Source organism: Zingiber officinale, unplaced genomic scaffold (genome assembly GCF_018446385.1).
Source record: "Zingiber officinale cultivar Zhangliang unplaced genomic scaffold, Zo_v1.1 ctg31, whole genome shotgun sequence".
NCBI lineage: Eukaryota > Viridiplantae > Streptophyta > Magnoliopsida > Zingiberales > Zingiberaceae > Zingiber > Zingiber officinale.
Window position 1 is genome coordinate 258,487 of NW_024589934.1, and position 20,957 is coordinate 279,443.

The 20,957-nt window shown below is 35.9% G+C and overlaps 3 protein-coding genes across 4 annotated transcripts; 1 reads left to right on the forward strand and 2 right to left on the reverse strand.

Annotated features, from left to right (window-relative positions):
* Positions 1-9,644: 9,644 nt before the first annotated feature.
* Positions 9,645-10,372, reverse strand: LOC122037405. The gene has a single exon (XM_042596870.1). It carries the CDS (start codon positions 10,366-10,368, stop codon positions 9,907-9,909), a length of 462 nt encoding a protein of 153 aa, XP_042452804.1. The 5' UTR covers positions 10,369-10,372; the 3' UTR covers positions 9,645-9,906.
* Positions 10,373-11,074: 702 nt separating this feature from the next.
* On the reverse strand, positions 11,075-16,841 carry LOC122037397 (transcription factor E2FB-like). 2 transcript variants are annotated; one of them, XM_042596859.1, is made up of 14 exons: positions 16,348-16,841; positions 14,191-14,371; positions 13,926-13,985; positions 13,748-13,833; positions 13,591-13,679; positions 13,443-13,497; positions 13,258-13,310; positions 13,116-13,166; positions 12,981-13,029; positions 12,817-12,882; positions 12,660-12,736; positions 12,328-12,556; positions 11,797-11,863; positions 11,075-11,714 (listed from the first exon to the last, which is right to left on the reverse strand). In XM_042596859.1, exons 1-14 carry the CDS (start codon positions 16,537-16,539, stop codon positions 11,596-11,598), a joined length of 1,374 nt encoding a protein of 457 aa, XP_042452793.1. In that variant the 5' UTR covers positions 16,540-16,841; the 3' UTR covers positions 11,075-11,595. The 2 variants fall into 2 exon arrangements, with proteins under 2 accessions (XP_042452793.1, XP_042452792.1); XM_042596858.1 differs by having other exon boundaries at positions 13,926-13,988.
* Positions 16,842-17,269: 428 nt separating this feature from the next.
* On the forward strand, positions 17,270-20,805 carry LOC122037395 (2-Cys peroxiredoxin BAS1, chloroplastic). The gene is made up of 7 exons (XM_042596855.1): positions 17,270-17,553; positions 17,767-17,841; positions 18,912-18,993; positions 19,074-19,153; positions 19,910-20,035; positions 20,200-20,313; positions 20,526-20,805. Exons 1-7 carry the CDS (start codon positions 17,347-17,349, stop codon positions 20,640-20,642), a joined length of 801 nt encoding a protein of 266 aa, XP_042452789.1. The 5' UTR covers positions 17,270-17,346; the 3' UTR covers positions 20,643-20,805.
* Positions 20,806-20,957: the final 152 nt, after the last annotated feature.

The window sequence follows — 20,957 nt, forward strand, 5'->3', positions numbered from 1 at the left end:
TTTTTGGGGGGAAGGATCAGTAAGGAAAAATATCAGTAGTATTATGGCATTACATTTTTTCGTGTGTAATACATATGTATTGGGACAAAATCTCATTGATAACTTTGACAATTATTAGGTGGCATTACACTTTTTCATCTTACACGGTAAATAATTTTGTCTTGTTTAAATATGTTGTTTCTGTTAGTATATCAAATGTTGTTCTCTCCCCGACAAAATAAAGATGAGTTATTCGGTTAAAATTGAACAGAATTGAGAATCAATTTTTTTTTCGAACTAACTGAATCCGTCGAATTTTTAAAAATAACCCAATAAACTAAACTAATAAAATATATTAAAAACTGAATTAATTGAATTTACTAATTAGGTCTAAAAAATCAATTTTGTTTAATAAAATTCAGTTTCGATATTAAAAAATAGGGTCTAAAAATTCAATTTGATCCAAAATTTTGATTTATTTGGTTTATTCGATTTAATTGGATAAAAAAATTTAACACCGACAAGGACAACTAGCATATCTTGCGCATTGTTGATTTGAGTGTCGATTTTTTTTGTTTTCGTCGTCAGATCGAAGCGATTCATGCTTGAGAATAAGAACAGGGAGAGAGAAGAGCAGTGGTCACAAGAGAGAGTCGTTCGCCACCTCACAAAAAGGCAAGGACGATGAGCGAACTATTTGTTAGGGAGCTAGGCTTAAAAATAGGAGGTATGTTCAGTACTGATTTTTATCATAGTGTTCATGAAGTCAATATGTTAATTCATGTCGATGTCTATTTGTCAGGTTGCCCACGTAAACCAGAGGTTATTATAGATGCTATAACGAAACTTCGTAAGAAGATATATAGAGAAATCCTTGAAGATAGAATTGTGTCTCAACAGGAAAATCGATATTTTACTACCGAACTTATTGGAAATTATGATCAAGAATTACTCTATGAATCCGCATCTACTTCAAAGATATTTTCTAAAATATTTTTTCAATCTAAAAATCCAACATCCCTGAATTAGTGAATCAACGACCATAGGGTTGGTATGAGATATTTATGAGCACAGTCTTCGTTAGAATAAAATAAATATTTGAAATTGTAATTTTTTGAAAAAGTCTATTTGTTTTAGAAAGACATCATTTTTAATTATAATTTATTGTAAACTTAAGTTATTTAGAATTATAACTCAGTAAAAATCCATTAAAATTAAATAGTGTTAATACTTTTCTTAGTTTTTGTTATTTTAAAATTTAGGATTTTTTTTATAATTTACAATCTCTTTTATTTACTCCTGTCATTTTGTTTCCTTATTCTATTTTGTATGGATTCGATTGATAATTTTTTTTTGGAAGTAGGACCGATAACTTCAGATTTGTTTTGTTGTAAACTATATTCATAAGAGCAATGATGATTTGAACAGTTAATAAACTTAACCAATAACCTTTTTTATGATTGACATCGCCTTAACATTAGACTCAAGCCTCTTTGCCGGTGCACCGTAAGTTCAAAGGGCCAATTTTTTGCACGTCTATCATGTGGATATATATTTCGCTCATTCCATTAATTAAAGTGCTACTTTAAGAAGATTAATCAACCCTAGACATATAAGATAGCACTCATTATATTAATTACGATGCCTTCTAATTGAACCCTTTTTTTTTAATTAGTTCCCTGGGCTAATTCTTCTATGCTAGCTAGTGGAGCTAGCTCACGTGAGACAACAGGCTACAAGAAAGCCCGGCCAGGAGGCTGAGAATCTTCTGACAGAACTTACGGCATGACTAGGCACCGCATCTACAGGTGAGAATGATGGATATCTCAGGATATCCTACTCATATGAGTAGTAAAAGATGATTCATTCGTCCTAGTATTTTGTCAATTCGAAAGAGATAAATTATGGATAACTATTAATTATTAGTGGCCAAGGTATAGGGAAAGATATAATCATTGAATTACTATTAGTGGCCAAGGTACAGGAGAAGATAGATTCACTATTTTTCCTTTTAAGTATTTTTCACTTTTTCGATGTTCAAGGTAATATTAGCATAACAGAAACGGCTAGAGAATTAAGTATATAGCTGCTCAGCAGGCATCTGATGAAAGGTACTATTGGTGTTCCAAATTAAGATGTAACAGTTCCTATAGCAAACCTACTCCATTGATTATCTTTTTCTCTCTAAATGCAGGCATATAAAGGCTCAGCTTGCTCTTGGAAAAGGAGATGAGGGCCTTGCACATGAGGCTTTCAGGAGGAGGAAACCTTATATATGTTGAGGTATCCTTAGGAAGTTTATCATATTTTGCATTGTAGTTATTCTTCAATATTCATATGCTATTTAGCTATGTTGTTTCTGTCATTAGTTTGGAGGTGCTTCATTCTTCTTCTTCATATTTTTTTTTGTTTGTCCTAAGACGGAATGAGTATTCAGTATCATACAATTTGGTTGATGTTTTTTAATTAGCTTTTGGTTCTATATATTTCAATGTTAAACATACATAAATGCCATACATTCGAATTTGAACCATCAAATCTAAGGGAGCAAATGCACAAACAGTGCAAGCTCAGGGATATTACTTTCATACTCATGTTGATGTAAACATTTGGGATTTTTAAGTTGAAGTTTCCACTATTTCCTTTGATCAGCAATTTTTTGTTATTTTGAATGGTCTTACTTTTTTAAATAAGCAAGATGTCCATTAGAACTGTTCCTCATGATAAGTGATAGCCAAAGCTGAACTGCAAACTACAAAAGACCACCAACGAGACATCTTCGGAGCAGGAATCTCTAGCAACCATCAAGGAACCGCCTTTGGCTTATGCGCGCAGAGGGCACCTGGAGGCCAAAGGAAAAAGGGGCATGAGTACAAAATAACTCCGAGCAGACAGAGAACAATGTATGAAAGAATAATCATCAAGAGTTAATTCCTATTTAATCTAGTTAGTAATCCCAATTCCTCCCGTTAGGGGCATAATCAGGTCTTAATTATAACCAAATAGATTCAGATTCGATCATAAATTCATCGACTTGGATGCACAACTGTTATCACGGTCTAACTCATGCTGAACTGAGCCCAGTTCAGCATGGCTCCACTGTATCATTTCGAGTGGACATTGATGTGGTAGTAAAGAGAGTCCACTAAATATGAGTCAAAAGTAGGAACAACAGTCGACGTTAAGGTTAAAGTCAAGACGGTTGATCCCGTCCGGAATCTGAGTCAGACGGACCGTCGGGTGAGGTGGCGGGAATGTTGGGGGTATGCTGAGATGGCTTCTATGTTGACCAAATATTCAAAAGTCCTCTGGTCAACGCTATCTGCAGATCCAACGGATATATGAGTAACAGACTAATAATATAATAATGAAATAAATGAGGGATGAGTACAAAAACGTACCCTGGCCCAGGAGGGCGCCCTCGGATGGGACGCTGCTCAAGTGGTGGGGACCTGGAAGAGTGGATGACTGTGCTGGACGAGGAGCTGGATCTGACGACGCGAAGTCGTACGCGACACGGAACCGGAAGACGAGCTGCAGGTCGGGATATGACTTCAGCACGCAGGCCGGGATAATATATCAGCACGCAGGCCGGGAACGAGACATCGGCACGCAGGCCGGGATAAAATATCGACACACAGGCCGGGATAAAACACCGGCACGCTGACCGAGAAATAACAACAACAAGAAGGCTAGACCCAAGACACACAGTCCGACATACGACCGCGGATCACAGGCTGGAACATAATGACGACTCAAAAGCCAGAACACGACACACAAATTGGATCGACACAGGGACCGGCTGACAATGACACAAAATCGGAACCGAGACGGAGTTGACGCATGGACTGCAGACAACGTGTGGATGCTGCCGCGAAGGGCTGGCGGCACGTGAAGACTGCCGACGACGGCTGTGGACAAAGGAACAGAGAGATGTATGCTGTGCCATCGCGTGTAAGGAGAGGGAGGCGACGTTGGCATCTCTGGCAAAGGCGGCAGCGGGAGAAGTCGGAGGTGCGAGGAGAAGGGCAGAGGAGATGAGGAATAGGAGGGGAAGCCAGCGTCAGCGGGGAGAAGGAAGGAGATGGCGACCGACGACGAGGACGGTCCAGTGGAGACGACGCGAGGAGAACAGAGGACTGGCGGCTGTGCTGGTCGCGGGGAGAGAGAAGGAGACGGTCGGCGCCAGCGAGGAGCTGCATGCGGGGGAGAGAAGTTGACCCCCTCCTCCCTTGGCGGCGAAAGCCTAAAACCCAGGAAAAACTACCCCTATGCTACAGTACCCATTTCCTCTCTTAAAGCCTTAACCCGTGAAAAGACCAAAATGTCCTCCCATCTCTACTTAATTACCCCTCTGCCATATATCCATATCAACGATCAAAGTCAAGAAACCACCACCTCATCAAAGTTGGTCGAGCGGGTGGCAATGGGTCGAGTGGACCTGAAGGGTCCGATCGGCCCAGAGGCTCATCTAAACAGATTACTCGTCCAGTCGAGACAACTATAGAGAGGACATCAGATGCTCACAACTGTGACCAAATGAAGGATAGTCCGACCAGATCGCCTGTCCGGCCAGGCGAGGAACGACCTACTGAGCCAAGCGACTATGAAGATGAACAACCTTGAGCGACCGAGTGAGAAATCCTAGCCGAGCGGCTTCCCCGCTCTGCCAAACAGTGAGATCCCTTGCGTAGTTTATCATATCTTTCTGAGAGTTAGTGTCATTAACCGCAAGGTATGGTCCGTCGTCAAATTGTACGGTGGAAGCTTCCACTGTCATGTCAGAGATTTACATGTCCTATTAAGAAAAAATATCAAGGACACTTTTCTGACTTGTCTTTTCGTAGAATAGTTGGTAAAATGTACATGTGCATTGAGAAGTGTGCACATCTACTACAGTTTGCTATATAAAGGAGAGTCTATCCACCGATGGAGGTGTGTGTTTTTGTGATTACGCTCCTGTTGTTGCTACAGCTCTCTTTGCTACCTTATTACTATTCTTGTGACTAATTTGAACGTCAGACTAACACCGGGGACCCCTTCTCTGATTTGACATTAATATTTTTAATTTTATAGAATAGAGCGGAGTTTTTATACGATCAACCATGGAGCCAGGGTCGGCCCTGACTTTTGGGGGCCCTTGGACGAAAAGAGAAAAGTAACCTCTATAGGAAAAAAAATTTACTAATGTAAATTTGAATATAGTTTAATAGAAAAACTTAAAAATCAATATAGTTCATTTAAAATATGGTAAACTTCATACAAAATTTATTTCTCAAGATTCTTCAAAAAAATGCAACACCATACAAAATATGTTTCCTAAGTTTATTCAAAAAGTGTAATACCTACAAATAAAAAAAAATAAGTATGAAATAATCATTGAAAAAATCTATATTTTCTAGCATTTTGAGAAGCAAAATCATCAATAAGGTCTTCAAAATCAAAATTTTCTAACACCTCAGTTTCAATACATAAAATTGTCAAGTCATTTACATTCAAATCATTATCATCATTTTCTCTCAATTCTTCCTGCTCATTCATTACATGATTATAATCATCATTTTCTCTCAATTCTTCCCGCTTGTTGATTGCATGATTATTTAATTCTTCTTTATTACTCGATTGCTGCTTATTTGTTACATGATCATTTAGTTCTTCTTAACTTTCTTCTTGCAATTCATCAACTAAATTTTCAATTGAAGAGCTAGCTTTAAAAAACTTACGAAGAACACCTTTGTGAGTTTTAATAATTTGTTCCACTCTTTTTCTTTTGTTTCTTTTCTAACTCCAAGATTGATATTTTTTTAGAAACATGTTTGTATTATAAATTTCAAGTGTCAAAATAAAACACAAAAAATTAGCAACAAAGCTAAAAATGAAGTAAACATAAGCAATGAAAATAATAGTCAAAGAATAATAAAGTCTGGTTTGTGCTTAAAGTAATCGATATAACTTATTCTATGATGATTAAAATTAGAATGATTTATTTAAACTCTTTCAAATCTGTAAGAAAAATTATAAAATATTGACTCCAATATAATATTAAAAATCAATATTGAATATTGACAATAAGAAAAAATATAGATGAGTAGGTAACTTACGTTGTAAGTTTATATATTGATGAATGATGATTTTGATGAAACTAAAATTAATAAACTTTTCTAATTTAATTAGAAGAGATTCAAAGGAGAAGAAAGGAGGAAATTAGCATTCAAGATTCAAACTTTACTTTTTAGAGTCTTATGCCTTGTGTAAACAAATTAATGAAGAAAAAATTATACACGAAATAAAATCTTGGAAAGAGAAAAAAGGATCGTTTACTTTCCTTCTTTTTTTTCTTTCTTTTCTTTTTTAGATTTTTTTCTTAAATTTTAATAGAAAATATATTTTTGGACTTTATTAAAATAATTCAATAATATATATATTTTTGGACCTTTATTAAAATAATTCAATCAAATATTTTTTTTAGGTTTTTATTAAAACAATCTAAGTATATATAATATATATTATATATGCATGTCAAATTTGGGTGCCCCTAAAAATCGGAAGCCCTTGGCCATAGTCCCCGGTGACATACCTCAGGGCCGACCCTACATGAAGTCATATCCCTAATTAACTATCTTTACCTGTTTCTGGCATCAGATATCAAAACCCATACTGAAACAGAATTGTAAACCTCGGCTTCAACACTTAAGTCATTTAGGTGAAGCTTGTTTGTAATAATGTTAATAGTTCAAGTGATGGTGTCTCAACATGCATGTTGCATGTGCTTCACAAACATTTTACTCAGTTTGACAAGTGCAATATTAAGACAGCTAAATGTGACTTCTGAATTCCATTTTCTATAGCTTTTAGAGAGGAGGCCAGGTCAAAGAAAGAGATTATGATAATAGTGAACAATTTGCAAAGTTTGTGCTCTATTTATTCTAACAAGAGACATTATAATAGCCGTGGTGGTAAAAAAGTAAATATGTTCGTCTTCAATGTTCCCGTCAATTTATGTCAGGATTAACACGGAAGATATAAATCATGGATGACAATTAACTTTTGAAATAATGATTATTTTACTAGAACTGCAACAAAAGTTAGTGAAATGCTGGGAAATGTCCATACAATTAGTGCTATTTCAACATTTGGAAAAAATGAGGGAAAAAGATATGACATCTAGTTTTAAATATAAATTTAAATATAAATGATGGTATAATACGAAATAAAATTTATATACAAGATCCATATAACTAATTGCATCTAATAAGATAAGATATGATTGTTATCCTTGAAATCAGCTTTGCATTTCTATTTTGCTGTAAACTTTTGTGAAACAGTCTCTACGATATTATATAATATTACAGATGTCTCCAACTTAATAATGAATTAGTGGTGAATCATGAACTTTAGTCAATTTTATTTATGTGAAATCTCATACTTTGAAAATAAAAATTTTTTTTCATGGAAGTATATCTATTGTAAATTTCCTAATATGGTCATAATTTACATATAATAGATTCAATTTAAGAGGTAGCTGTCGACATTTATTGATCAAATATTCATTTATTTACCTGAACCAAATTATCTCAAAAAAAAAATAATAAAACATCAATTTCGAAATCAATCTCTAATTTTAGTGACGGATTTTGAAATCGGACACTAAAATAGCAATCAAAATTATAGACTAAAGATTTCTAGCTCTAAATTGGTCATTAAATCCATTTAAAGACTGAAATTTGGTTGTATTGTATAACAAACAAAAAGTTAATTATTTGAACTCTATCTCGATTTATATAAACTTATTATTTGAAATATACATTGTACTAAAATTAGAATATATTTTTCCCCATAATTATTTTTCCCATAAATGATTATGGTTTGTAAACATTTTAAAATATCAAAAGATAACTTCACCCTAACTTCTAATTTTGGATTAATGTTATAAAATAATTTCTACATTAAAATAAAATCAAATTATTGATAACAAAAATTTAAATTTTAAGGTACAAAATTAATAATTACATTAAACAAAGTCACAATAAATTTAACCAAATAAATTTAAATAAAGGAAAAACTATGTATAAATGACTATATTATTATTATTATTATTATTATTATTATTAAGAAATAAATATTCACATAATCCAAATAAATTTAGCCATTAATCAAATTATAAATAATAGTACAAACTTTTGAATCTCATCCTAAGTAATTTAATTTTTACATTGTCCACCAAATCCTTCTAAATATAAAAGATTTGTATATTTTATTTCTTGAATCATTTTATGAATTATCTTCTTGTGGTAAGCTTTTGTTTTCTATATAGGCTTTTTGTCTCAATAATTTCTTTTTACGTCCTCTTACTAATTTTTTACCATAATTTTTTATTTTTTTTGCATTGAAGCACATTTCATTAAAACTTAATGAAATTGCATCACAAATATAAGTTGTAACATAATATAAAATTCTGCACTTGTATTTCATTTAATATATTGTCAAATTAATTTATGGATGGTATGATATTATTATTATTATTATTATTATTATTATTATTATTATTAAAAGTAAATATTATTGAAGAAAACTTAACTGCATATTCTAAAATTCACCGTATCATATAATTTATCGGCTGTTAATATAACGATTGAAATTAATTCCCTCATTAAGTTTCAATAAAAAGTTAATTTACAATTATACAATTTATCGGTGAGTTCATTCCTATTTGTACTTGGAAGGGCACCTAGTTGAAGATCACTTTTTCTCATTCAAAAATATGTATATAAGAAGCTTGAGCCTTGGTACCCTACACGAGTGAAGGTTCAGTAGAGGGACGTATAACTTTAGAAGCAGGGGGTCGGACCACCCGGATAAGATCATTCAGACCATCCTCGGGAAGCAAAAAGATTCTAGGTTCTAGTTTCATTTGGAGTACGCGAAAGAGATTCATTATTGAACCCTCCCAAATGACCTTGAACATGAACAACTGCTGCAGTAGGCTAGGCAATCGTTAATTTTTCAGCCATAATTAGTAAGTGATCATTATTTTACACTAATTAATGAAAAAATAAATTTAATTACATCATATTATAATTTTCGATATTGTGTGATTCATTAAAAACATTATAATTTAATAAAAAGTTATTTGAATTTTTGAGAAGTAACAAGTCACGTTTATTTGTGAATGTGTTTGTAAATGATTATTCTAAATATTATAATAAAAGAAATATGTTTTTTTAAAAAAATAAATCCATTGATTGGAATTTATACGAAGTTTTATGTATTTTGCATGTATTTATTTGAAAGAATGATTTTTTAAAATATTTAGTAAAAATATATGATTTTAAAAAATAAATATCCCAAATGTTATTAGTATTGCCATTGGTACTTTTTTTATGTCTCGGGTATCGGAATTTGCTCTGACTTATTATCTGTAAATCGAATATTACTATTTTTTTATTCTTTTGAGACCAAGATAATAAATTTCTATTATCATTGGAGAATTAAAATTAAAAATTATCGAGGTTGGAGTTAGATAGTTAGAGTAGAAAAGATATGTAAAAATAACGAAAGGAGTTATTTATTTATAAAGTTAGAAGAATAACCGATATTAAATTATAATCATTAATAAAAAAATAATTAAATAATCTCAATCATTAAAAAAAAAAAACAATTCCTCATTCAGAACCGAACATTCACAAAACAAAAACAAAAAGTACCGGGTTTAACAGCCAGCCAAGCTGGTTACCGTTCTGTCCTATGGACCCGATTACCAGTCCGGGTGGGATCCGGTTTGGAGTCGAGACCCGGCCTAGTCAGGTCTAGTTGCAGCGTGAGTTTTGCTACATATTCGGTGGAAATACATAAAAACATGTGTATGAAGATACATTAGCCAAAAAAAAATTTAAAGTTGAGGCCGGTCTTTTGTTTTAGTTGAATTTATCAGCATCTGATATGAATGAGGAGAAATCTACTGGATTCAAACGGGCAAAAGAATTGCCAGACCGACCGGCAGATGCCGGCGAAGAACCGGAGGCAGTGGCGTAGGTGCTCGCCGCAGGATTCTCCGTCGGAGGAGAGGAGGAGTCCACGGCGGGGACGCTGGCTGGCGGCCGTAGGAGTCGGCTGAAGGTACGCCTGCGCCGCCTGCTGGACGAGGCGGTTCTTCATCCGGATCTCGCCGGCGCCGGGCGTGGCGACGGGAGAGGCGAGCACGGAGGCAGACTGCGGCGGACCGCCAACGATGACGTCGCGGAGGCTGGTGTACTCCCTCTCCTGGGCGCCGACGACGGGCGCGAGGTCGAGCGGCGCCGGGACGGCTTTACCTCGCCGACGGATTAGGAGGCTCTCCGACGGACCCAGCGGGGGCTTCTTGATCATAGCGTCGTTGGCGTCGTTGAACATCGTAGCGAAGGACGATGGAGGAGAGGAAGGATGAGACCAATAATTTTATAGACGCGGGATAAGATTTAATTAATCCATTAAAGGAAGTTAAGGGCCAATTTTAGTAATTCTATAATTAAATGATATTGCAAATATTTACTATAATTAGTAGATTTGCAAAGCGAGTTTATCTTTTGAAGTCAACGTAATGTGAGATGGATTTTGGGGGTGGTTAGAAAGAGACCCAGGAAATGAGGGGGCGGCGTCGTTGTTGCCCGCTTGCTGTTGCTGTCTTTGGGATGAGGATGAGGATGAGGAAGAAGCATTGACCCGGGTTTGGGTCAGTGTTGGCGAGCAGAACCAATTTGACCTTTCTTGTTATAATAATATAATTAATTATAATAGATTCGTTATTGTTATTATTATTATTAGCAGTAGTATTAAGACGCTGACAATTGGAATTAACGGCCAACTAGCTATATCTTTTTATCCGAGGAAAGAAACGGTATTTTATTTAAGTTCGTAGCGTTGCTTGGATGAGGTGAAGCCCATGATTATGCATAGCTAGACACAGCTACTAGTTGCATCTTGCGTTCTTTGTTATTTCCCCTTAGATTGGGATTGCCACGGATGAGACGGGTCAAGTGGATCATTCGATAGAAGATTATTCCAATTTAAAGCTTCTTATCTTAAACAAAGATTTATCAGTCCCGTGTGACAGCTTCAGTACAAGAATAAAATACTAGCTTATGATACATTGGTACAACTAAAGAAGATAATATAGCTTTTGACGATTTCTAAAACTCAAATGGGACTGAAGATGGTCAAAAGCAAGCTCATAGGGATTTCTGACGAATGCACATCAGACGCCCAGCCAGCTTTCGAATTATTGGACAGGGATTTCTGGAAAACTGCTCACCAATTTGCCTTCTCTGTAATCGATTGGACAGAACACAAACTATTAACATGCATGCATCTAACTAGATACAGGTCAGACTAGTCGGATGAAAGTAGAAATGATAGAGATTGGATATTCCATTAAGGAATGATGCGGTTAGATGTAAAAGTTAACCCACATACGGGCTGTGAAGGTCATTTATGGCAGCTGAGAGTGCTGCCATTGCAACGAGCTCATCAGTTTGTTATTTGATTCATCAATTGCTTCATAGCCTGAATTCTGATGGGCGTAATCTGCTTTCATCCCCACAAAATGACATCTTATATCCCTTTTTACCTGTCTCTACATATTTATCTGAGTGGAGAATGTGTCGGAGGGTCAATAGCTACACATGGAGTTTGATGCTCCGGTGGGGTAGTACTGCCTGTAATGAAGTCATCTGTACTAAACCCGTTCCAATATGATTCGTCTGTACCAGTTAAGGATCTCAAGCAGTATTGGAAGTAATAGTACACACGGAAATTGATATAAGCAAATATCGGGAAGGATACGTGGTGTGTTCCATAAATCTGTAATGCTAGCTCCAAAATCTGATTGAAGCCAGTAGTCAGCATCAGTCTGCAAAAGAAAATGGTCTTTAACTCAAATACGCACTTTTGTGTGCAGAAGACAATGAGAGTGAAACCAATAAAACTGTCTTCTACTGCCGACTTCAAATTTATGAGCAATAAAACTATGCATGGCTATAACATAAACCCCGACTATCTAACACTAAATACATACATCTGTATGATTAAAACAAATATGCTTGGTAAAAGTGTCTTGCTAAGGATAAGCATGTCAAAAGAAAGTTATATTCATTTTCTTTGGTTTAACAATGACAAGAAATTAATCTTCTGATAGTTAAACTGTGATAGCCAAACATCTAAGCATTTTGTCGGATAAAAAGTTGAAACTAGAATGCTCTTCTGTCCGAACTATGTCACTATCATGGGAGAAATCCTAACTGAAATTGACTAAAATTCCCAGAGTAATCATAGGTACGACAGTTTGGAATCTGCAGGGTCAGATGCAGGACTTACATCAATTTCAGAAGCTACAATCTTTGTCATACCAGAGCCATTATCCTCTGCAGAACTTGCATCAAGGCATCCCTGACTATCTTGATTTTTAAATTCCAATTTCTTATCTCTGCTCTCGTCTGTTGCAACTGCCAAGATGGAGGTCTCAAGTGATTGTGAATTTGTCACATGATCGGTTCTTGAAGGGGTCTCAACACCATTCATCTCCTCAAAATTCTTTTCAAATTTACTAGCAATAAAAAGGAATAGAGAAGAGGAATTAGTATAAGACAAATAAAATCTAATTAAAATGCTGGTTTACAAATACTATGCTTATAAAAAGGAATGACTACCTTACAAGGTAAATATCAATAGGACCCATTGTGCTTCGTACGACAATTCGGTATCTCTGATGTGGATATTCAAAAGCCTTCATGTAGAAGGAGAACTTCTGGTTAACATCTGGATCAATAAATAAATAAAAAATATTGGCTCACTGACTCTTTTTACCTCATCAGGATCTGGAACCTCCAGGGTGGTACCATGAGGTGCTTTTATAGCTATAAGTGTCTGATTCTACAAAGCATGAATATCAAGGATAATCTTCAGTGATTACTAACAGCCAAAATTTAATTTTTATTTTCAAAATAAACAAGGGAAACATGTAAGAAAACCTGAAAGCAGGGTAGTCTTTTGATGTCATCTTCGGTCAGGTAAAGCAGCCTGAAATTTTACAAGCAACAGAACATTATTTTAATTTGTAAATGTAGCAACATATGTGGGCAAATGCAAGAAAAAAAATAGCATACTTTTGATTACTTTCTTCTTCAGTGAACACACTCATGCTTTCTTGCATTTTGCTATAAAAACTAGAGTGTTTCAGCATACTATGCATATTGTAGCATGTTAGGCATCAGTAGATAGAAGCTACATTTAGTAATGGAACCAAACCTGATGCACTCATCCAACTGACGTTCTTGCGAGACTAGGTTTTCAACTTCTGTCTGAAGGGATGAAAATATTAGGCAAACTTTGATGATCTTGTGTATCAGCGAAAAATTTAACAGCAACTTACTCGAAACATGAAGATTTAAAATGGGTTTATTTGATTCTGCCAAGAAAGCAATGAGTCATACCTGCAGCATTGGCATATCATTTTCAACCTCTCCTGGCATTGCATCATCTAAGCCCCTGTAATGCATCTAATGAAAATTTCTTCATATTGAAATAACAAATATTTTGAGCACAGAAAATATTAAGATTATAGAGGAAAATATAATTTACGTCCAATGAATCTTGTTTTTGAGATTCTTTTCTATCAATCCTATCCCTTCAAGCACATTAGTAATGTCATAAATCCGCCTCTTTTGCACCTACATGTAAAATTCTAATTATGTATAAAAGAAGAAGAAGAATTCAAATTAGACAACATTTACTTCACCTCAAGTGTTTCTGCAGCTTTATTCAAGTCAAGAGTGCCATCTTGTGCATGTTTAAGTAGATTGATAAATCGTTTGGTCAAGAGTCCTGATAGTGAAGTTAGATGATGATGAAAAAGAATTCTCAGTGATAAAGAAAACTTGAATTTTTTTCTTATGAAAGTGAGATAAATCAATCACCTAAAGAGCTATCATAACGGCAAGTACCAACAAGAGAGAGAGCATTGCATGAAGGTGAACCTACTGGAAACAAAATCTAGTTAATGAGTTGAGACTTCCAATTGAAAAAAAAAAAAAACATTATTACAGTTCACTGTCCAGAATACTGAGAAAAATCCATCAACCTTTTAGCTAGTTACAGTTCTCTGTGTAGATGTGTACAATAATCTACTTTTCAACTGGAAGATTAACATTCTTTTAGTATTGGAAGGATGACAATACACACCTGCATTTGGCAGAGAGTCTTTGACATCTGACTTACTGCTCTTGGATACCTTGGATCTGCTATATGTTTTCTTGGTCATTTTAACAAGAGGATTGATCACTACTTCAGGAGAGCCAGAAGTAGTCTTCCACTCACTCAACTTAGAAGCCTCATTATCTCCTTGTTCAGGCTTTCGCTTTAACTAAGATATGGTATATCACTTCAGTTGAATTATTGCTATCAACTCATAAGGAATATTTACTAATCAGGAAATGAAATTATATTGCAAGCGATTGGGTTAATGCAGCATAGAGAGAATGCATTAAATGTTTATTTAAAAGAGAAAAAAAACTAGCAATTAAGTAACTACATGTCATGCTTCACGTTATTTACTTATGCAATAAAATCAACTAGTTCACTTCAACCTTGTCTTGAATCAGTAGATTCTTTTATCATCCCTGTTTTGGAGAATACCTAATGCTATGGCAAGTTTTACTTTTCAGAATATTTCATGCTAAAGCATTCTAACAAACAAAAGTTAGGTTTTTAAAAATACCTAACTTTACTACATAAAGAAAATATCAAAATCTAGACAACCTCAAGATCTTCCAAACATATCCATGCTTAATCAGAGAGATTTCCTTTTCTTTTATAAATCTAATCATACAAAAATTCAATTGAGATAGATGACTCTATTAATATCTCCTAATAGTTAATAACTTTCCTTTCCCACATATGAGCTTATTAAAACTCTTCAAAATCAGATAATTAAAATCAGGCTATAAAGACTAATAAAACTTTAACTTAATACAATAGCAAAAACACTTCCACATTTAACTTCTGAAAATCATGCCTTAACCATTAGAAATTAGTTAGGGCATAATTTGCCCTTTCCTAACTTAACTAGAAGTGATTTTAGAAGGCAGCAATTTATCCAACATAAACCATGTAACATTTAAGAGTACTAAGATTTTTACCTTGAAAATAGTTCATAAACAATCAGTTTGCGAATATTATTCATGTGATCATTCATAGTTGTCAGGTAACATCACATTCATGAAAAAGTACAAATGCTGACAAAACAAATTCAATTATGATAGGTAGATCATGAGGGTGCTTAAAGTTGGATCCATATCTCAACTGACTGACAAAAGATATGCAGATTTTCAATCTCTTGACCAAACTGAGATAGAAAAAAGCAGCATAAAGAATCAAAATAATAAATTGCAAAATCATGAAAAGCCAGAAACAACTTTACATGTTATTTGTAATTTTAGCACCTACGGTCATATTTAAGATATTTTACTTTAAACATCTGATTGCCCATATGTTGCTAAACTTTGTACATAAGGCAATCTCCACAAGACGAGTTGTTAATGACTACACAGTATTCATGTATATGCATGTTGTTGCTAAGATTTTTTGATTCATTTTTATGTCCAGCTTTCGTATACTGTCATTGTAGATCCATGTTTGATGATTAATTAACTTAATGCTCTCAATTCAACTATATTACGAAAGCCATGATCCAATTTGGAGCACAAGTCTACAAACACATATATGACAAATATTTAGCAAAACGAGTAATATATACTTCTACATTTCATCATGACCCAATAAGCACTCAATAAGAGCTGGTTGAGGAATCAGAGAAATTCCCTATCGGTCCTGTTCAACCCCTGACAATTTATCATAATTTTGTGAAAGGTCTTGAGACACATTCACTTCGCCATTCGTTGGGAATTGAGGGAAACATTGATATTTCCTGTTGTTTTCCTTGGCAGCTTCAACCTTTACAAACTCAACCAAATTACGACTTTAGTTCTATTAAAAATAAGCCAGGAAAAAAAAATATGTGTATCAAAGATAGTACGTAACACATCCAAAATTGGGAATACCACGGATCCTAAAGATAAGCATGAATACACAGGAACACGAGTTTAAACGGCATGTCCCTCCCATCCATGCCTAACCTAGTTCTTCCACTAGTAATTTAGTGCCCGAATGTGATATCTACGACTTCCATAAAAAAATAGAAATCCACCTAACATGGTTAAACTATAAACCCAACTCGCACAACAGCAAGAAACACAGAACATCCGGAAGATTCGCAACTATCAGATCAAATCTCCCACTGTAATTGAAAAAACCAAAGCAAGCAGCGAAGTTAGAGCTCACAGGCGAGTTAACGATCAAGGAATCAGCCACCTCGGCGCCTGATGCCTGTCCATCAGCGGCAGTAAAGCAGTGGTTATCCGCCCGCGAGGGCGGCCTCGGCGAGGACAACAGTAGGTGCTGATGCTTCAGCGGTTGCGGGATCTGCCCGCACGGCTGCGCCAGGCGGTCCCCAGAAGTTCGACTGCCGGACATCGGCCGCCTACTATATAAAGCTCCGAAGGGCGTAAAGGAACCCGCTCGAATCCCCCGATCTCGAGCCCAAAAGAGGTCGTCGTTATCGAGGAATAATCCTGACGGAAAAAAGCCCTTGTACCTGTCGGGATTCCGGGAGGAAGAGCGGATCCAGTAGCGGCGGAAGACGGCAGCCGGAGAGGCGACCGGAATCGGGGGTCCTTTCGGAGATCTGGGTCGCCGGATCAAAGAGGGCTTGCGCGGGGGTTGTGGGTTAAAAGAATCGGGAGGGAGGGAAATTATAGTGCAGCGTGGAACGAGAGGGTGTGGAGGGAGGGAAGGCATGAGATCGTCTCTATTTATTTACTCCTCTTTTATTAATTAATTAATGATTTTGTTTTTACAGTTTTATCGCCTCGTCTCGTGGGGCCTCATCTCACCGCACAGCCAATAATGGACGATCTCGATGAAATCTCCTCCGTAATTTCGATTATGCGCTGTTGGTCAACTCGATATTTTTCACTTTAAGAGGCTGGCCGCCACCGCTACATGGCTGACGGTCCGATGTGAATGGACGTACGGCCTGGATGAATCATGGGTGCAGTGCGTACCGGCGTCGCCGGTGTGCATAAACTTTAAGATTCGCTTTCGTGATTGATGAACGAGTTCCCAAGCTTCGAAATCCTTGATCTCCGGTCGGTCCGGAGATCCATTGGATCCGGTTCCCACTATAAAACGGACCGAACCGATTTGGGATTGCCTCTTATCCTTCATCTGCTCGCACAGGAGCGAAGCAAGGGAGCGAGACAGCGTGTGGGCGCCGCCGCCATGGCTTGCTCCGTTCCTTCCGTCGTCGCGTCGAAGCTCACAGCACCGATGGCCTTCTTGGCGCCTGCATCTGGCTCTTTACCGAGAGTACAAGCAATTCCGAAGGGCTTCCACGGTCTGAGGCGGAGCTTCCAACCTTGTCCTGCCCGGATGTTCTCCGCCCCAAGATCTACCCCAAGAAGTTTCGTTGTCAAGGCCTCGGCCGAGGTAATCGTATACCTTGTAATCTTGGTCGTTCTCGTCGATTTAAAAAAAAATGAAGTTTCTAGGCTATAAACAATTTGTATGTGTATATTGGACATTGGATACTTCTACCGAAATACCTTCCATTTATATACTTCTTCCTTCTTTCAGATGTTTTTTCTTCGAATTATTTTGGGTGTTTATCTCTTGATTAAAAGTGAAATTGATGTTCTGCAGAGCTACCAGCCTCTAGTTGGGAATAAAGCACCGGACTTTGAGGCCGAAGCTGTTTTCGATCAGGAGTTCATTAATGTAGGTTCGGTTTTTAGTTTCCTCGTTGGTAGTGCCAGGAAGTAGCAAGTGATGAATGCTGTTGCAATCTTATAAATTAGGGAATCCAAAGCTACTAGAATTTACTGATCCCATTTGTGGCATTTTTTCGCAAACTCTATCCAACTGTATCGTGTAACTTGTGTTTGTTAATAATCATTTGGACAATACATCCATCTCATTCCATAAATGCCCCAAATTTGTTACAGAATCAAATAAAAATGATAATACTGATGTATACTAACTATTTGTGGATGGTTAATTGGCTTTTATTCTGTCATTGAGCTGTACATTAAGTTTTATTGTTTGTTATATCCATGTTGTTGAGTAGGATTTCATTTTATATAATAATCCTTTTATCTAGTCATTTATATGAAGATCTAGAGTCTAGACTGAAAACAATACCAGCAGTATCCAGATTATAAGCTGGATCTTCATAGTGCAATACAAAGCCTAGATCTGTTTTGTCTAATTTCATGAAAAATCTAAAATATCTGTTCTGGAAATAATGATTCTTAAGAATTAAATCGGCAAAAAGTCATTAGTCTCACATGATTTTGCTTATTCCTAAGAAATAAAATTGTTAATTCTCTTATTTACTTAGAAAGAAATAGAGAAGGAATTTGAATCTGTATTTTTCCTTTATTTTATTTCCACTCAAATTGGGCGGGGATAGACAGAAATAAAGTTTAAGCATCTAATAAATACAAACAAGTGATTATTATTATTTCTTCCTTAAATTTCCATCTAAAGGACACAAGAAGAGTTGAAGAGAATGTAACTAAAATATTTTTCTCTCTTCTTTTCCTTTCGATTAAACAATTTTATTCCCAAGGCTGTCCAAATAAGAATATTCTCTTTAATTCACAAAAACTGACTTTGAGCAATGAGCTTTGAGGATTACACTTGAAGCACCCATTACTATAAACCTGTCTCTCATCATTTCATGTTTATCTGTAGTCTTTGGTATCTATTTGAGTATATCTGTCATCAACTATCTCTTTTTGCATTATACGACAACTGTTGGTCTTTCTCATAGACTCCTTTGGCAGGTCAAACTTTCTGATTATATTGGGAATAAGTATGTGATTCTGTTTTTCTACCCACTGGACTTCACATTTGTCTGCCCTACAGGTAAGTTCAAAGTTATTTCTGAGTTGACACTTTACATTGTGACAGGATCAATGGGACTGAATTTCTTTCTGATGCAACAGAAATTACTGCTTTCAGCGACCGCCACTCAGAATTTGAAAAGATAAATACTGAAGTCATAGGTGTGTCAGTTGACAGTGTGGTAAGTTGTTATTAGTAATTGTTACGTCTAATATCTTAATTTTCTGTGAATATTGATTCCATTCATGCTTCTTGATTCTAATTATTGTGTTTTACCCAACCTAGCTTAACTCTATCAGCATGGTGGGATGCTTCTATATGGTTGTTCATTGGCTCTGAAGAAAGACCAATATTTAAATTTTAGCTTTTCAGTTCTCAATATTTTTGTTAAGTACAATACTTTGTCCAGCATACCTTATAATATTAGGCAACTAAAATTTTCTGGTTATGACGTACCATAGGTGAGCCTTTCTATGATCTACATTCTCTACTTTTTTTTCTTTGACCCAATATTGTTATTGGCAGTTAGTTATTGCCTTTACCATAGTGGAATTCCATAGCTCGTAGTGTGCATGCTCATACCTGAGGCTTCCCAAAGACTATCCACCTTCTGTGCCAATCACTTTTGTGAACCACTTATGTGCAAATTGCAAATTGATTTGTCCCAGCATGGATGTCACGTCTAATTTCCACAGGCTTCCTTTCCTTGCTGCAGTCAGAACTGGTGTCTTAGTTCTGCTTGTTTTTGTTTTTTTGGTTAACTCTGTAATTCTACATTGCTTGTTCTGAAATATAATTTCCAAGATGAGATTTCAATGACCAGAACAAAGGAAGGAAAAAAGAAACAATAAGTTTTGCTTCTGCAGTGATTATGTGAATTAGTATTATGCTATGGTTAAATTTGTATTTAACCTTAATGTTATATTTTCCTTTCCAGTTCTCCCATCTGGCATGGGTTCAAACAGACAGGAAGTCAGGTGGGCTCGGAGATTTGAAATACCCACTTGTATCTGACATCACTAAATCAATTTCCAAGTCCTTTGGAGTTCTTATCCCAGATCAGGTAGATTGTGCCTGTCTTTCTAGCGCTTAATCAACTCATTAATTACTTTAGTTGATTTAGAAGGTCAAATCATATAATTATCAACAGCGGATCCTTAATCAGAATGTATTGCATCATATTGATCTGAACTTTGCCTGGAAATTCTTTTATATATGTTTTGCTAGGGTATTGCATTGCGTGGATTATTCATCATAGACAAGGAAGGAGTGATTCAGCATGCTACCATCAATAACCTTGCCATTGGCCGTAGCGTCGATGAAACCTTGCGAACTCTTCAGGTAATGCTTGATAAAAGCACTTGCAATCCCAAACTAGCTTTGTAGTCGATCTACACTTCATTATAGTGACAAAGTGGCATTGGTACCTATAATTCTTACAATGCTGGAAATATTATTCAAGTTTACTTTAGGACGCTTTTCCCAGTTTTGATGGTCTGTATCTCACAAATCTCACCACCCAGCTCATTGATCACACTATTTCTGTCCTGCAGGCATTGCAGTATGTTCAAGAGAACCCAGACGAGGTTTGCCCTGCAGGATGGAAACCTGGAGAGAAATCAATGAAGCCTGATCCTAAACTTAGCAAGGAATATTTCGCAGCTGTTTAGCGACGATTGGATTGTTACAGTCGCACCAAGTAATTCTGTAGTCTCAAAGATTTGATTTACTGTGCATTTGTTGCATTTGGCTCTTTGTCGTGATCAGTAGAATTCCTAATAAACGTTGGAAGTTTTGGCCCTCGTAATTCTACTCCATTTGACAGTTTGTCCTACTCCCGTTGTTTTATCCTTTGGTCAATTACGTGCAAAAAAACAAGTTTCGTGTGACAGCAAGAAAACAAAACGTATATGTTACTTGATTCTGTAGTTTTCTAAATCATTTAATAAGCAATTAGATGGCTTTACTCGACAAAAAAAATAAGC

Coding starts and splice junctions, on each gene's coding strand:
- LOC122037395 (XM_042596855.1), top strand. CDS start 17,347: ATGGCTTGCTCCGTTCCTTCCGTCGTCGCGTCGAAGCTCACAGCACCG. Junction 17,554..17,766: donor TTGTCAAGGCCTCGGCCGAG/GTAATCGTATAC, acceptor GATGTTCTGCAG/AGCTACCAGCCTCTAGTTGG. Junction 20,314..20,525: donor AAACCTTGCGAACTCTTCAG/GTAATGCTTGAT, acceptor TCTGTCCTGCAG/GCATTGCAGTATGTTCAAGA.
- LOC122037405 (XM_042596870.1), bottom strand. CDS start 10,368: ATGTTCAACGACGCCAACGACGCTATGATCAAGAAGCCCCCGCTGGGT.
- LOC122037397 (XM_042596858.1), bottom strand. CDS start 16,539: ATGTCCGGCAGTCGAACTTCTGGGGACCGCCTGGCGCAGCCGTGCGGG. Junction 13,680..13,747: donor AAGCTGCAGAAACACTTGAG/GTGAAGTAAATG, acceptor TTTTACATGTAG/GTGCAAAAGAGGCGGATTTA. Junction 11,864..12,327: donor TTGTAGCTTCTGAAATTGAT/GTAAGTCCTGCA, acceptor TTTCTTTTGCAG/ACTGATGCTGACTACTGGCT.